Genomic DNA, 16,377 nt, shown 5'->3' on the forward strand with positions numbered 1-16,377 from the left:
CGATGTCTTGCGGGATTTCCTGCACCGGTTCATCTTCGTATACCTAGACGATATACTCATCTTTTCTCCGGACCCTGAGACCCATGTTAAGCATGTACGTCAGGTCCTACAGCGGTTGTTGGAGAACCGGCTGTTTGTGAAGGGCGAGAAGTGTGAGTTCCACCGCACGTCTTTGTCCTTCCTGGGGTTCATCATCTCCTCCAACTCCGTCGCTCCTGATCCGGCCAAGGTTGCGGCGGTGAGAGACTGGCCCCAACCCACAAGCCGTAGGAAGCTGCAACAGTTCCTCGGCTTCGCTAATTTCTATAGGAGGTTCATTAAGGGCTACAGTCAGGTAGTTAGCCCCCTGACAGCCCTGACCTCGCCAAAAGTTCCCTTCACCCGGTCGGATCGTTGCGATGCCGCGTTCAAGGAGTTGAAACGGCGCTTCTCGTCTGCACCCGTTCTGGTGCAGCCCGATCCTAGTCGCCAGTTAGTGGTTGAAGTGGATGCCTCGGACTCAGGGATAGGAGCCGTGCTGTCCCAGAGCGGGAAGACCGATAAGGTCCTTCACCCGTGTGCCTATTTTTCCCGCAGGTTGACCCCGGCCGAACGGAACTATGACGTCGGCAATCGAGAACTCCTTGCGGTGAAAGAGGCTCTTGAGGAGTGGAGACATCTGTTGGAGGGAACGTCCGTGCCATTCACGGTTTTCACTGACCACCGGAACCTGGAGTATATCAGGACCGCCAAGCGGCTGAATCCCAGGCAAGCCCGCTGGTCACTGTTCTTCGGCCGTTTTGACTTCCGGATCACCTACCGTCCCGGGACCAAAAATCAAAGATCGGATGCTTTGTCCCGGGTACATGAAGACGAAGTCAGAACGGAGTCATCGGATCCCCCGGATCCCATCATCCCGGAGTCCGCTATCGTAGCCACCCTCACCTGGGACGTGGAGAAGACCGTCCGGGAGGCCCTGGCACGAAACCCGGACCCCGGAACCGGGCCGAAGAATAGGCTCTACGTCCCACCAGAACCAAGGGCTGCGGTCCTGGACTTCTGTCACGGTTCTAAGCTCTCCTGTCATCCTGGGGTGCGAAGAATCGTGGCAGTCATCCGGCAGCGCTTCTGGTGGGCATCCCTGGAGACCGACGTCCAGGATTATATCCAGGCCTGTACCACCTGCGCCAGGGGCAAAGCCGACCACCGCAAGTCCTCAGGATTGCTACAGCCGCTGCCCGTACCTCATCGCCCCTGGTCTCACATCGGCCTGGATTTTGTCACGGGCCTCCCGCCGTCCCAGGGAAACACCGTCATCCTCACGATAGTGGACCGATTCTCCAAGGCGGCCCACTTCGTGGCCCTCCCGAAGCTCCCAACGGCCCAGGAGACAGCGGACCTCCTGGTCCACCACGTCGTCCGGCTGCATGGGATACCATCAGACATCATCTCCGATCACGGTCCCCAGTTCTCCTCGCACGTCTGGAGGAGCTTTTGCCGGGAACTGGGGGCCACGGTCAGTCTCTCGTTCGGGTATCACCCCCAAACCAACGGGCAAGCAGAACGGGCCAATCAAGAGATGGAGCAGACACTACGTTGTGTGACAGCCGCGCACCCGGCGGCCTGGAGTACTCATCTGGCCTGGATCGAGTACGCCCACAACAGTCAAGTGTCGTCAGCCACCGGCCTCTCCCCTTTTGAGGTGTGTTTGGGGTATCAGCCCCCATTGTTTCCGGTGGTTGAGGGAGAGGTCGGTGTGCCCTCGGTCCAGGCCCACCTGCGGAAGTGCCGTCGGGTGTGGCATGCCGCCCGTTCTGCTTTGTTGAGGGCCCGGAAGAGGGCGAAGACCCATGCAGACCGGCGGCGGACCCTGGCCCCTACGTATCGCCCCGGGCAGGAAGTGTGGTTGTCCACCAAGGACATTCCACTGCAGGTGGCCTCCCCGAAATTAAAAGATCGATACATAGGACCGTACAAGATCCTCAAAATCGTCAATCCCACCGCAGTGAGGCTTCAGCTTCCGGCCTCACTGCGGATCCATCCCGTGTTCCATGTGTCAAAACTCAAACCGCATCATACCTCGCCCCTCTGTACTCCCGGTCCGGCGCCACCTCCTGCCCGGATCATCGATGGCGAGCCGGCTTGGACTGTGCGCCGGCTTCTGGATGTCCGACGGATGGGCCGGGGCTTTCAATACCTGGTGGACTGGGAGGGGTACGGCCCAGAAGAACGCTCCTGGGTGAAGAAGAGCTTCATCCTGGACCCGGCCCTCCTGGCCGACTTCTACCGCCGCCACCCGGAGGCGCCCGTTGAGGGGGGGGGGTCCTGTTGTGTGGGCCGCTGAAGAGGAGGTACTGCTGGCCCACCACCACCAGAGGGCGCCCTGCCTGGAGTGCGGGCTCCAGGCACCAGAGGGCGCTGCCGCCTCACAGGAGCAGCCAAGGTGACAGCCGTCACCTATCAACTGAGACAGCTGACATCCATCAGCGGAGGGGTATATCAGCTGGACGGCATCTCCACCTCATTGCCGAGATATCGCTCTACCAAGGAGGTAACGAACTCAGCCAGCCATACGGATTAATACCTTGTTGCTTGTGTGTAAAACAACTGAAGACTGAGAAGGACGTATTTGGATAAGTACTCTTATTCCTACCTTACAGTGTTGTGTCTGATTAGAGGTGGAGGTGGTGTTTTCCACCCCACGTGTTGTTGGGTGCAGCCGCACCCACATCTGACTGTTTCTGTTCCTCGCCAGCAGTACCGGATCCGACGAGCGAAGGCAGTGACCACCCGGGAGTTCGGGACTTGGCGGCTCCAGTATTCCCGGGGTTCGGTGGCGGAGGAAATCGGGTGGTTCTGGTTCGACTTGGACAGACGTCTCCTATCGTCGAGCCTGCCCACACGACACCGTTGGAATTCGACTTGTGACCGAAATTGTAATTTGTTGTGTTTGTTGTGCGTGTTCACAACAGTAAAGCTTTGTTATTTGACTTTCTTCATTGTCCGTTCATTTGCGCCCCCTGTTGTGGGTCCGTGTACTTACACTTTCCCAACAAGCAGTTGTAGCCAGTACAACAGTATTTCTGGTATTTATATTTGTATTTACATTTTGCAAATTGTTTCTTACTTCTACTTCTGACACTCTGTGTGCTTCTTACCCTGTGTGCTGCTATCCAGTGCTGCTGGAACCTTAGTTTCCCCGAGGGAGTCTTCCCAAGGGATTCTAATCTAATCTAATCTAATCTAATCTAATGTTTCTGTTTGTACAAACTGTTTGTAACTTGGAAACTGGTCAGCAGATTTTCACCAAACTTGGTAGGAATATTATTTGGCTGAATGTTTCCAGATGGGTACCTTTTGAGTCAGATTAGTAATTAGTACTAATTTGTCAAAAATACAAAGACACATTTTCTGGGATATCTCTGCAACCAATTGGGCTAGAAAGATAAAGCGAAGCTGATATCAATGAGTAAATAATTTGTAATCGAATGATATAAGTGATGTCATGATGTCGTGTCCCACCGTGCAGCATTATGTGCATGCACACACTATGCATCATCACTCACAATCTTTTCATTCACAATGTCTTTGTGTTTTACAGAACAGTTTTTATGATTTTCCAATTGCAACATCAAATCTTAACAGTTAAACACATCATGAATCCAGTGACTGATTCACTGTTCTCACTGTAATCAGTTGTTCCAGGGTCAAATCAAAGCGTAATCACCTCATTAGCTTCAGTGAAAACACCAAAAGACAAACACTGATTCCGTGCACCTGCCCATCTTCTGACATCTGATAACCCAATATAACTAAGTAGCTAATTAGCCTATATTTTGCTTGGAATTTTGAAGATGCTATCCAAGAACAGCCATGCTAGAATGGAAGTAGAATTGATATAATTTTATTTTATTTTTAAGAATACACACAAATATTAGTTACACTCAGGGTCACAATTTTGTGTACCACTCAAACAGTGCATTACGTTGTCCAATCACATATACACTGTACCTCAGGGCCTATGTAGGATTTACTTCTTCTTACATGTTTAAAGGCTTTAGAATTTGTCACCCAACATTGCCTGTAAGATCACATCAATCTTTAACAGTTGCTATACAGCATCTGATTAAATATCTGCTCACTGCCGTAATCACTGTTTTATTCTGATGTGAGCATTGTTATGGTTTCTCCTCTGTCTGTACAGCCATCTGGTTTATCTTATTCACACTTCTTGTTTCTAATCACACATCTGTCTTGAATTATCAGCCCCAGGTAATCTGATTCCGCTGTCTCTGTCTTAAGACGTACAATACATACAATAAAACTAAACTTCTCAGGTGGTTTTCTATTTAGGGTTATCCCTTTTTCATCATTCTTGTGGGTCTAACATGTAGTAGCAGCAGGTTATCTAAGAATTCCTAGGCTTCCCTCTCTTTAGCCACCTCTTCCAGCACACCCTGGGGCATCACAATCACAATTCCAGATGTGATGGGCATCCAAATTGCCTAAACCTCCCCAACCAGCTCTTGTCAACGTCATAAAACATGGGTTCTCTGAGTCCTCCAAGTTCCTTATGGAAGCTGGACCTCCTCGACGCAGAAGGAGCCCACCTGTCATCTATCTCTGATCTCATTCTTTTGGTCTCAAACCAAAGTTTACACCTCTGAAGTGCTGATGCCAATCCAGTCTGATTGTTGAGCTCATCCTCCATATACTTGATATTTACTTGAGGCATTAACTCCTTATTTTTCCCCTAATTTAGCCAATGAAGCTCAAGACGGTAGCATGTTAGTGCAAAATAACATCATATTAAGGATGTGCTGTTTTCTAATGTCCCACATCTGAAAAGCTGATAATTACACTGGTTTAAAAATAAGAAGTCACCAATTTATTGCTGTGACTCAGATGTAAGATAAAGCGTTTTTGGGTACAAATGAGAGAGAAAGTGAGTGTGGCTCTTATTTATGTATTGCTATGCCGGACTCAGTTTGCGAGAGTATGCACTGTTGAGTGTGTGCAGAATGGCTGATGAGGCATTCATTGGTGTCAGTGATTGTGCCAGACGCGGTCGGAAAGCTGAGCTCCCTCATGTCCAGTGTAATTGGCCATGATGACACTCTGTCATGGTTGCTCACCTCTCTAACAAGCTGTTGACAGGTGACACAAGCACCGTCTTCATGCAAGGGTCAGCAAGTTATTGATCTTATCAAGAGTTATCAACTCTTCCAAGGTCATACAGTGCATCTTTGACTGAGGAGGAATTGTGCAGAAAAATAAGAACAACGGAACAGCAAAAATATACCAAACCTTTATATAACCACCAAACATACAATCATAAATGTAAAGAGATCAATTCTACCGAGGTCATACAGAGTCTGCACGTCTCTGCCAAGACCCCAAAGTCCCCTTGTATGAATTAAGCCCCGAACCAAATCCCAAAACTGAATCCACCTTAGCTCCTTTAAATCTGACCACTAATCTTTGATCCCGATTGCTGATCTTTGATGTTGGGACTTTGATTCTGCCCTGACCTTTAATCTTGATCATCAATCTTTGATTACGATTGCTAACCTTTGATCCCCATCTTAGATCCTGATTGTCGCTGAGTACCTTGATCCCTTGTTGAGGTAATGTTTTCATTCTCATTTGTCTGAAAGGAATCAAAATCACAGATCAAATAATAAAGGCAGGATTGGAATCAAAAGAATCAGTATCAAAGATCCCACATCAAAGGCAAGATACACCCCTTGATCTAGATCTATAACAATATTGAATCAACTCTTTCTTGACTGTAGAGGTCTACTGCTCCACCAAATTTCATTATAATCTGTTCATGTGATTTTGACAGTGGTGGGCACAGATAACCAAAAAATTAACTTCGATAACAGATAATAACTGAAAAGTTATCTTTGATAAAGATAAACCGATAAACCACCCAAAAATGTATCAGAAGTTACAGATAATTGATAAATTCCAGTATTGTCTATGGGACATTTGCAGTTACTAAAGAGCTGAAATTGATTTTTAACACAATCGCTTTTGAAAGCATCCAAAAATCTAAAGAATAAGCAAGAATGTTTGACCATGCTGCCCCCTGCAGGAAGCAGCACAAACAAATCCTGAGAGCACCCACAAAATCAACTCTTTACAAATCATAATTATTTTTCTTTCAACATTCTGCCCCTGCTGGAAGCTCTTGTTTACAACAGTGCTCCCACCACAGAGACACACCAAGCGCAGCCATAAGGCCAGCTCCCTATCAATTTCAACACTCCGGTCATCTTGAAAAATAAAGTCATACTAACTTATGGTTTTTTGAAAATACTGATAGAATAACTCCATTAATGTCAATTCTGTCATTTGTACAAAGTTAAAATATAACATATATCTTTTAATGTTGAATAAGGCACTAATTCTGAGGTTTTGTAACAAACACAGACCGCAAAGCATTCTGGGTAAAAGTGCTAAACAGTGATTGGTTCAGTAATCCATTATGTAAACCAACACGTTAATGTGATGTGTGTCATGTGTTGGTTTAAAGATAAATGTGTTTTTGTAAAATATTCCATTTTTATTTGTAAAAACAGGCATTTTTACGGAGCCCTGGAAGTGTCATCGCAATTGCATGTTTTAAAACTTTTATGATGTTGTAAAACATGCACTCAATATTAGTAAGTAAGTAAGTAAATTTATTTATATAGTGCCTTTCACAGACATAAGGCCATGTACACACGTTGTCGGGTATTTGTAAAACCGAATATCTTACCCTTTCAGTTTGGGGAAAAAACTTCATCCACACTACGTCGTTTAAAAAAAAAATCCATCCACATCGAACCGTATAAATGTGTTGTAATTAGTCTGCCAAACCTTTGGGTGGCGGTACTGATTAAAATTCTATCCAATCAGGAGCCTTATTCTCTTGTCGTCACTTCCACAAAAACTAAAAACATGGCGCCAACCTCATTCGTGTGGACCGATAAGGAGTCGGAATGACTTCTAACCGCAGTTTTAGAATACAAAGTTAACAAATATATGCACACAAAAAGCACCTGGACAATGGACAATACCAACACTTTGAGAGCAGCCATGTACCCAGACGTTTAATACTGCCATGAACACTCCTGGCCAGTAGATGGCAGTAGCGGCCTTGAAAAAATGTCAAACAAAATTCCAGATAATCCGTGTCTGCTACATTTAAGATGCGTGGAATTTAACAAACGCAAATACACTAACGTCTATAAACCCAGAGAATATATTCACGAGAGTTTTAGGCACTAGAGTTTAATGCTGTTATCTGTGGACCCTGAACAGAGTGTCTGAAATGCATTTGTCCTGTCGTGAACGTCTGAGATTACCTTATGCTACCCATAATGCATTGCTGCCTGGCACAGCATGTGCTCACAAAACCTTAAAAATTAGCACATTACTTTAAAACGAAAACAATATCTGATATTTTCACTTTATAAACTTCAGACATGACAATAATTTTAAATAACTTGTCTAAAATGAATGGTTAAAATTTGAACCATAAATTAAACATGTATGCCTCTGATTTAACTGAAGTTAAGAACTACTGTGACCTTGCGCCTTGTGTGCATGTTTTCATATTTTGTCTCCGCAGAGAGATAGAGGGGCATGGACGCCTTTTACTGCCCTCAGTGACCTGTTACAGGATGTTCCCACATGCAGTCATGAACCAGTGAATGATCAAATGGAACATTCTGCGCACATCAGTCCTTAAGCGTGATGAACAACATGTAACTACTTAAAGATTTTTCTCATGCATTTCCGAGGCATACATTCCTTTAAGATTCAATGCACCATTAAAATAAAACTGTAAAGACTAATTTGCTGAAGAGCTTATAAAAATAAATTGGCTACTTATTTTTGTATCCCATAAACATATGCTGTGCAATACATTGTGGTTTTAATCTTAGAAGTAGGATATTAGAGTGCCGTTGAAAGCATCAATCAAAAAGCATTTGCTGCAGAAGCAGGTCTGGGCCCTGATGAACAGCTACTGAGTTCAGAGGTCATGGGAATGTAGGGTCAATGCTGTGTGTGTATACACAGTTAATAATGAAGACGATGTTCATAAATATCTGGCATCTGCATCTTCCGGAGCTGATTTGAAAATTTATACTTGGTTAGCAGCTGATTAATGTGTGTGTGTGTGTGTGTGTGTGTATGACTGACAAAAACATGAAGCTTTTCCATACAGTCAGAATTCCAAATTTGGAAGTTTGCCCTTGTTCATGTTTTCTAAATGACACTCTTTATCCCTGCATCTTGTCTTTGATTTCACTTGGAATTTCTTTGCCTGTTTCTGCACAAACTGTGCTTGTGTTTCGTGAAGAAGAAAGTTGAACATAAATCATTTGGTTTCAGCTGGTCAGATTACACGATCACTCTTTCTCCCATTTTTCTTGTGCATGAAGTTCCTGCAGAATGCTGCGTGCAGTTATCTGAAGCTTTCCAGTCGTGTTTGGAGCAGCCAACAGAGTTGGAACAAGTGTTGCTTATGAGGGTTTCGTGTGTAGTTGCCTGAATGTTTGCTGGTGTGTTTGAGGAGGTTGAAACTACAGTACATGTTGATGAAGGGGCAAACCCAGCTAGGAGTAACTGACTGATAGTTCTAGGTGATCAGATGGGGTACAAAATATGTTCAAAGATACAATAATCTCTGTAAGTTGCTAAATTTCTGGCAACAGATGTCACAGAATGTTGGCCCTATGTATAGAGGGACTGGCGGACAGCCTAGGTGCACTCACAGAAATATTTAACCCTAACTTTTATGATTTATGTAATTTTATTACATGACAAGTTCCCATTTACTTTTTTTTTTTTTTTAGATAATTTTAATACAAACCTACCAAATAAACCTTACATGATGCATATTCATTACTGTAATAAATCCTCTTCATTTCAAATGCACAATCCTCAGCTTTATGTATTTAGTATTAATACAATATAATTACTCTAAATCAATAATAATGACTATTTATTTAAAATACATAAAGTATATTGTTTGAATTGCATAATAATTATGTTACCTACGCCATTTATCTTGTATAGGTAACATAATTATTATGCAATTCAAACAATATACTTTATGTATTTTAAATAAATACTGTCATTTTTATTGATTTAGAGTAATTATATTTTATTAATACTAAATACATAAAGCTGAGGATTATGCATTTCAAATAAATAGGATTTATTACAGTAATGAATATGCATCATGTAAGGTTTATTTGGTAGGTTTGTATTAAAATTACACTATGTAACAAATTTTTATTTTTCCTAACCTGTTATGCCTTAAATAAATAGAAAATAGCTATTATTCCACAGAAACTTTGCTTCTGTGATCACGACAATGATATTTTGACATTTGTCTATTTTCAAGAATATTCTTGATTCGCCTTCACTACTACTGAGTAGTCTTCTAGAATATTCTTTAACTGCTAGAACTGTCCAGAATTTTCTAGAAGTTTCCAGAATTATCTAAAAATTTCAAGAAACTTTCAGAACTTTCTAGAATTAAAAAAAATAAAAAAATAAAATAAAATCAAAGTTGTGCTGAATGTAGTCATTTTTTCCATAGACTTTAGACATAAGCAGTTGAAATATAACACTTAGAAGCCAGGAACAAAAATTGTGTTACATAGTGTTATCTAAAAAAGTAAATGGGAACTTGTCATGTAATAAAATTACATAAATCTTAAAAGTTAGGGTTAAATATTTCTGAGAGTGTGGTTGCCATCCAGGACCTGGGGTGGTTCTGTGGTGAGTCGTGGTGGATGTGGCACTGCATGCTCCCAGACTTGAGTTGACATGACTTCCCTACCCTGTCAGATTTTTTTGGTCTAGAAGTAAAAAAAAAAAATGTTGTTTGATAATGTCATCCAAAACATGCCGTGTACGTGCCAGTACATGTAGAGACCCTGTGCTGACTGTAGACTTTAATATGGAATTCAAAAACACTGCAGTCATACTTCATTCACATTTGTTTTAATCTATTTCAACACCAGAGGGTGCAAATCAACTGGAAAGTTTCAAGCATTTGTTGGAATCAGTTGGAGATGTTTGAGGCCCCATGAAGCACAACCAGTGAAGTCCCTTCTTTTGCATAGGGAGCTCGGAACAACTGTTCAAACAGGTTTCCAAACATTCTGGAGCAGCATTTTGAGTTAGCCATCACAAATGTTCAGCTACTGCTAAAAAGCCGTTGCGCTACTCCCCAGCCACACATTCTATCTATTGTTTAATTATAGTTTTACTTTCCAGTTCTTCTGTATGTTCCAATCCAAATTTGCCCACATAATGAGTATCACATTTCTTCTCATGATTGCTAGCATAGTGGAGTGAAGAGCACATGATGTGTCCAGTGTTCAGGAGGCAGAAAAACTACGACTTTCAACCACATCTGTTTGTAATTTTTTTTATAATTTCTCAAGCATCCACCAAAAAAGACAGGTCAATGGGATATTATAGGGGGATGGTGCATCAAAATTCATCAGATTCGACAGGGTTGGTCCTCATTTCTGCTGTTATGTCCCTAATTATACGGTCAGATTATCTACAAATCAATCAATCAATCAACTTTTTTTTTATATAGCGCCAAATCACAACAAACAGTTGCCCCAAGGCGCTTTATATTGTAAGGCAAGGCCATACAATAATTATGAAAAACCCCAACGGTCAAAACGACCCCCTGTGAGCAAGCACTTGGCTACAGTGGGAAGGAAAAACTCCCTTTTAACAGGAAGAAACCTCCAGCAGAACCAGGCTCAGGGAGGGGCAGTCTTCTGCTGAGACTGGTTGGGGCTGAGGGAAAGAACCAGGAAAAAGACATGCTGTGGAGGGGGGCAGAGATCGATCACTAATGATTAAATGCGGAGTGATGCATACAGAGCAAAAAGAGAAAGAAACAGTGCATCATGGGAACCCCCCCACAGTCTACGTCTAAAGCAGCATAACCAAGGGATAGTCCAGGGTCACCTGATCCAGCCCTAACTATAAGCCTTAGCGAAAAGGAAAGTTTTAAGCCTAATCTTAAAAGTAGAGAGGGTATCTGTCTCCCTGATCTGAATTGGGAGCTGGTTCCACAGGAGAGGAGCCTGAAAGCTGAAGGCTCTGCCTCCCATTCTACTCTTACAAACCCTAGGAACTACAAGTAAGCCTGCAGTCTGAGAGCGAAGCGCTCTATTAGGGTGATATGGTACTACGAGGTCCCTAAGATAAGATGGGACCTGATTATTCAAAACCTTATAAGTAAGAAGAAGAATTTTAAATTCTATTCTAGAATTAACAGGAAGCCAATGAAGAGAGGCCAACACGGGTGAGATATGCTCTCTCCTGCTAGTCCCCGTCAGTACTCTAGCTGCAGCATTTTGAATTAACTGAAGGCTTTTTAGGGAACTTTTAGGACAACCTGATAATAAAGAATTACAATAGTCCAGCCTAGAGGAAATAAATGCATGAATTAGTTTTTCAGCATCACTCTGAGACAAGACCTTTCTGATTTTAGAGATATTGCGTAAATGCAAAAAGGCAGTCCTACATATTTGTTTAATATGCGCTTTGAATGACATATCCTGATCAAAAATGACTCCAAGATTTCTCACAGTATTACTAGAGGTCAGGGAAATGCCATCCAGAGTAAAGATCTGGTTAGACACCATGCTTCTAAGATTTGTGGGGCCAAGTACAATAACTTCAGTTTTATCTGAGTTTAAAAGCAGGAAATTAGAGGTCATCCATGTCTTTATGTCTGTAAGACAATCCTGCAGTTTAGCTAATTGGTGTGTGTCCTCTGGCTTCATGGATAGATAAAGCTGGGTATCATCTGCGTAACAATGAAAATTTAAGCAATACCGTCTAATAATACTGCCTAAGGGAAGCATGTATAAAGTGAATAAAATTGGTCCTAGCACAGAACCTTGTGGAACTCCATAATTAACTTTAGTCTGTGAAGAAGATTCCCCATTTACATGAACAAACTGTAATCTATTAGACAAATATGATTCAAACCACCGCAGCGCAGTGCCTTTAATACCTATGACATGCTCTAATCTCTGTAATAAAATTTTATGGTCAACAGTATCAAAAGCAGCACTGAGGTCCAACAGAACAAGCACAGAGATAAGTCCACTGTCCGAAGCCATAAGAAGATAATTTGTAACCTTCACTAATGCTGTTTCTGTACTATGATGAATTCTAAAACCTGACTGAACCTCTTCAAATAGACCATTCCTCTGCAGGTGATCAGTTAGCTGTTTTACAACTACCCTCTCAAGAATCTTTGAGAGAAAAGGAAGGTTGGAGATTGGCCTATAATTAGCTAAAATAGCTGGGTCAAGTGATGGCTTTTTAAGTAATGGTTTAATTACTGCCACCTTAAAAGCCTGTGGTACATAGCCAACTAACAAAGATAAGTTGATCATATTTAAGATTGAAGCATTAAATAATGGTAGGACTTCCTTGAGCAGCCTGGCAGGAATGGGGTCTAATAAACATGTTGATGGTTTGGATGAAGTAACTAATGAAAATAACTCAGACAGAACAATCGGAGAGAAAGAGTCTAACCAAATACCGGCATCACTGAAAGCAGCCAAAGATAACGATACATCTTTGGGATGGTTATGAGTAATTTTTTCTCTAATAGTTAAAATTTTGTTAGCAAAGAAAGTCATGAAGTCATTACTAGTTAAAGTTAATGGAATACTCAGCTCAATAGAGCTCTGACTCTTTGTCAGCCTGGCTACAGTGCTGAAAAGAAACCTGGGGTTGTTCTTATTTTCTTCAATTAGTGATGAGTAGAAAGATGTCCTAGCTTTACGGAGGGCTTTTTTATAGAGCAACAAACTCTTTTTCCAGGCTAAGTGAAGATCTTCTAAATTAGTGAGACGCCATTTCCTCTCCAACTTACGGGTTATCTGCTTTAAGCTACGAGTTTGTGAGTTATACCACGGAGTCAGACACTTCTGATTTAAAGCTCTCTTTTTCAGAGGAGCTACAGCATCCAAAGTTGTCTTCAATGAGGATGTAAAACTATTGACGAGATACTCTAACTCCCTTACAGAGTTTAGGTAACTACTCTGCTCTGTGTTGGTATATGACATTAGAGAACATAAAGAAGGAATCATATCCTTAAACCTAGTTACAGCGCTTTCTGAAAGACTTCTAGTGTAATGAAACTTATTCCCCACTGCAGGGTAGTCCATCAGGGTAAATGTAAATGTTATTAAAAAATGATCAGACAGAAGGGAGTTTTCAGGGAATACTGTTAAGTCTTCTATTTCCATACCATAAGTCAAAACAAGATCTAAGATATGATTAAAGTGGTGGGTGGACTCATTTACTTTTTGAGCAAAGCCAATAGAGTCTAATAATAGATTAAATGCAGTGTTGAGGCTGTCATTCTCAGCATCTGTGTGGATGTTAAAATCGCCCACTATAATTATCTTATCTGAGCTAAGCACTAAGTCAGACAGAAGGTCTGAAAATTCACAGAGAAACTCACAGTAACGACCAGGTGGACGATAGATAATAACAAATAAAACTGGTTTTTGGGACTTCCAATTTGGATGGAAAAGACTAAGAGACAAGCTTTCAAATGAATTAAAGCTCTGTCTAGGTTTTTGATTAATTAATAAGCTGGAATGGAAGATTGCTGCTAATCCTCCGCCCCGGCCCGTGCTACGAGCATTCTGACAGTTAGTGTGACTCGGGGGTGTTGACTCATTTAAACTAACATATTCATCCTGCTGTAACCAGGTTTCTGTTAGGCAGAATAAATCAATATGTTGATCAATTATTATATCATTTACCAACAGGGACTTAGAAGAGAGAGACCTAATGTTTAATAGACCACATTTAACTGTTTTAGTCTGTGGTGCAGTTGAAGGTGCTATATTATTTTTTCTTTTTGAATTTTTTTGCTTAAATAGATTTTTGCTGGTTATTGGTGGTCTGGGAGCAGGCACCGTCTCTACGGGGATGGGGTAATGAGGGGATGGCAGGGGGAGAGAAGCTGCAGAGAGGTGTATAAGACCACAGCTCTGCCTCCTGGTCCCAACGCTAGACAGTCACAGTTTGGTGGATCCAAGAAAATTGGCCAGATTTGTAGAAATGAGAGCTGCTCCATCTAAAGTGGGATGGATGCCGTCTCTCCTAACAAGACCAGGTTTTCCCCAGAAGCTTTGCCAATTATCTATGAAGCCCACCTCATTTTTTGGACACCACTCAGACAGCCAGCAATTCAAGGAGAACATGCGGCTAAACATGTCACTCCCGGTCTGATTGGGGAGGGGCCCAGAGAAAACAACAGAGTCCGACATTGTTTTTGCAAAGTTACACACCGATTTAATGTTAATTTTAGTGACCTCCGATTGCGTAACCGAGTGTCATTACTGCCGACGGTGAATTACAATCTTACCAAATTTACGCTTAGCCTTAGCCAGCAATTTCAAATTTCCTTCAATGTCGCCTGCTCTGGCCCCCGGAAGACAATTGACAATGGTTGCTGGTGTCGCTAACTTCACATTTCTCAAAACAGAGTCGCCAATATCAAATATATATTATCAAATGAGGGTGATAAGCAGTTGGTGTTTGTCATTTGATAGGCGTTCTTGGGCATGGCCAGCAAATATTAGATTTATACAAAAATACAAAAATGGTAAACGGTAAATGGACTGCATTTTTGTAGCGCTTTTCCATCTGCATCAGATGCTCAAAGCGCTTTACAATAATGCCTCACATTCACCCCGATGTCAGGGTGGTGCCACACAAGGTGCTCACTACACACCAGGAGCAACTAGGGGATTAAGGACCTCGCCCAAAGGCCCTTAGTGATTCCGGTCAGACTGGGATTTGAAACAAGGATCCTCTGGTCTCCAGCCCAACACCTTAACCACTAGACCATCACCTCCCCTCTCTGGCAGTGTATTCCACCATCTTGGATTATTTTGTTCAAGCAACTATACATTGCACGTCATGCTGGTGTCACTCAGATTGGCTGTCACCATGTCACATTGCTCAACATTTGCATAAAATACACTTTTTGTCTATTTTGGAACTGTTTAGCTAGTGGCATAGCAACCACTTGTTCCTTGCAGCTGCAAAATACCCACTCTAACTGAACATTAGTGGCAGCTGCTCGCTTTGCCTCTGTCTCTTCTAGCTAATGTCACCAAGGAGATAATCTTAAAACCAAAAACCTCCCACAAGCTGACTTACCTCAATGAGTCTGTCTTGTGGGCGGAGCCCAGCCTGGTCTGCAGGAGATCCTGGGTCCAGAGAGCGGATGTACTGTCCGGGTCGTGACCTCTCACTATGAAGGTTGAAGCCATAACCTGTCTCAGACCGAACCAGGTGGCACAGACGGGGAACGAGCTCTGAGGGGTCAACTGGAGGTTGCGACTGGGCCTGTATGTGGCCTTCAATGTGGGACAGAGTTTCCTGGAAAAGAATCAAAGAAAATTCTCAGTCTCATGTTTGTCCTTTTCTGTAGACGTCAATGAAACTAAAACAATTTCTGTTTGTTTTTAGTTTAGGATCTCAAATATAAATAATTTTCCTGTAGAAACAATGCTTACCATATTTTCCAAAATATAAGTTGCACCTGTCAAAAAATGCCTCTTGAAGAGGAAAAAAAAAAACATTTTGGGGATTTTTGTGCATTGTTGTGGTGTGCTTTTATTATTGGCATTCATATTTTATTATTGGAATTTATTTTGTTTAGTGTTTTCATTCCTTATATACCAGCGTATAAGTCGCAGGACCTCCCAAAAAATAAACAAAACAAAACAGTGACTTATATTCTGGAACATACACTACATACTGATGGGGTCATATGATGCAAAATTAGTTTCTGACTGACTTTTTTGAGTGTCCCCTGTGTCAAAAGCAACAGTGGGTGTGACTATCAGCAGCTTCTTTCTACTTAGCGCAGCAGTCACAACACAGACTGTTTAATGCAGACCTTATTATCTGCAGGGTATATTTAACTAGAACCTTTCATATCAGTTTTAAAGAATTGTAGTTACTTGTTAGGCTGTGTGTGTCGTGGTAGTGCATGATATTGAAATTGGTAAGTGTGTTTGTATATAATTCTGCACAAATTTTTACCAAATGTGGTACAAATATTCTTTGTGTTTCTGTCTCCTAATGATGGTTAAAGATCAAAGTCAAGGTCAACAAAAACATAGCCAGCAAAACACAGTTTCCAGGATATTGTATCTCTGCAACCAGTAAGGCTATAGAGATGATGTAAAGCTTATACCTGCCATCACTAATAGCTGAACCGTGATCTGTGTCTGGACCAAGATTCCATTCTGTATGAACCCAGATCTCTAATTTGATTTTGACTGACCATTTCTATATTACACTGTGCAA

General features: G+C 42.1%; 1 protein-coding gene and 1 long non-coding RNA gene across 5 annotated transcripts in view; both read right to left on the reverse strand.

Moving 5' to 3' along the window:
* LOC117528339 overlaps positions 1 to 16,377 on the reverse strand; it is a 639,388-nt gene that overhangs the window by 108,705 nt on the left and 514,306 nt on the right. The window lies entirely within an intron of this gene.
* LOC117528329 (Na(+)/H(+) exchange regulatory cofactor NHE-RF2) overlaps positions 1 to 16,377 on the reverse strand; it is a 108,167-nt gene that overhangs the window by 6,557 nt on the left and 85,233 nt on the right. For 3 of the 4 annotated variants that reach the window (XM_034190959.1, XM_034190958.1, XM_034190960.1), the window contains one exon: positions 15,220 to 15,441. The exons of the other annotated variant lie outside the window; for it this stretch is intronic. In XM_034190959.1, the coding sequence (XP_034046850.1) occupies positions 15,220 to 15,441 (222 nt within the window). The remainder of the gene's footprint in view (positions 1 to 15,219; positions 15,442 to 16,377) is intronic. 4 annotated transcript variants of the gene reach the window in all.

The sequence above is a fragment of the Thalassophryne amazonica genome, chromosome 16 (genome assembly GCF_902500255.1).
Source record: "Thalassophryne amazonica chromosome 16, fThaAma1.1, whole genome shotgun sequence".
Classification (NCBI taxonomy): domain Eukaryota; kingdom Metazoa; phylum Chordata; class Actinopteri; order Batrachoidiformes; family Batrachoididae; genus Thalassophryne; species Thalassophryne amazonica.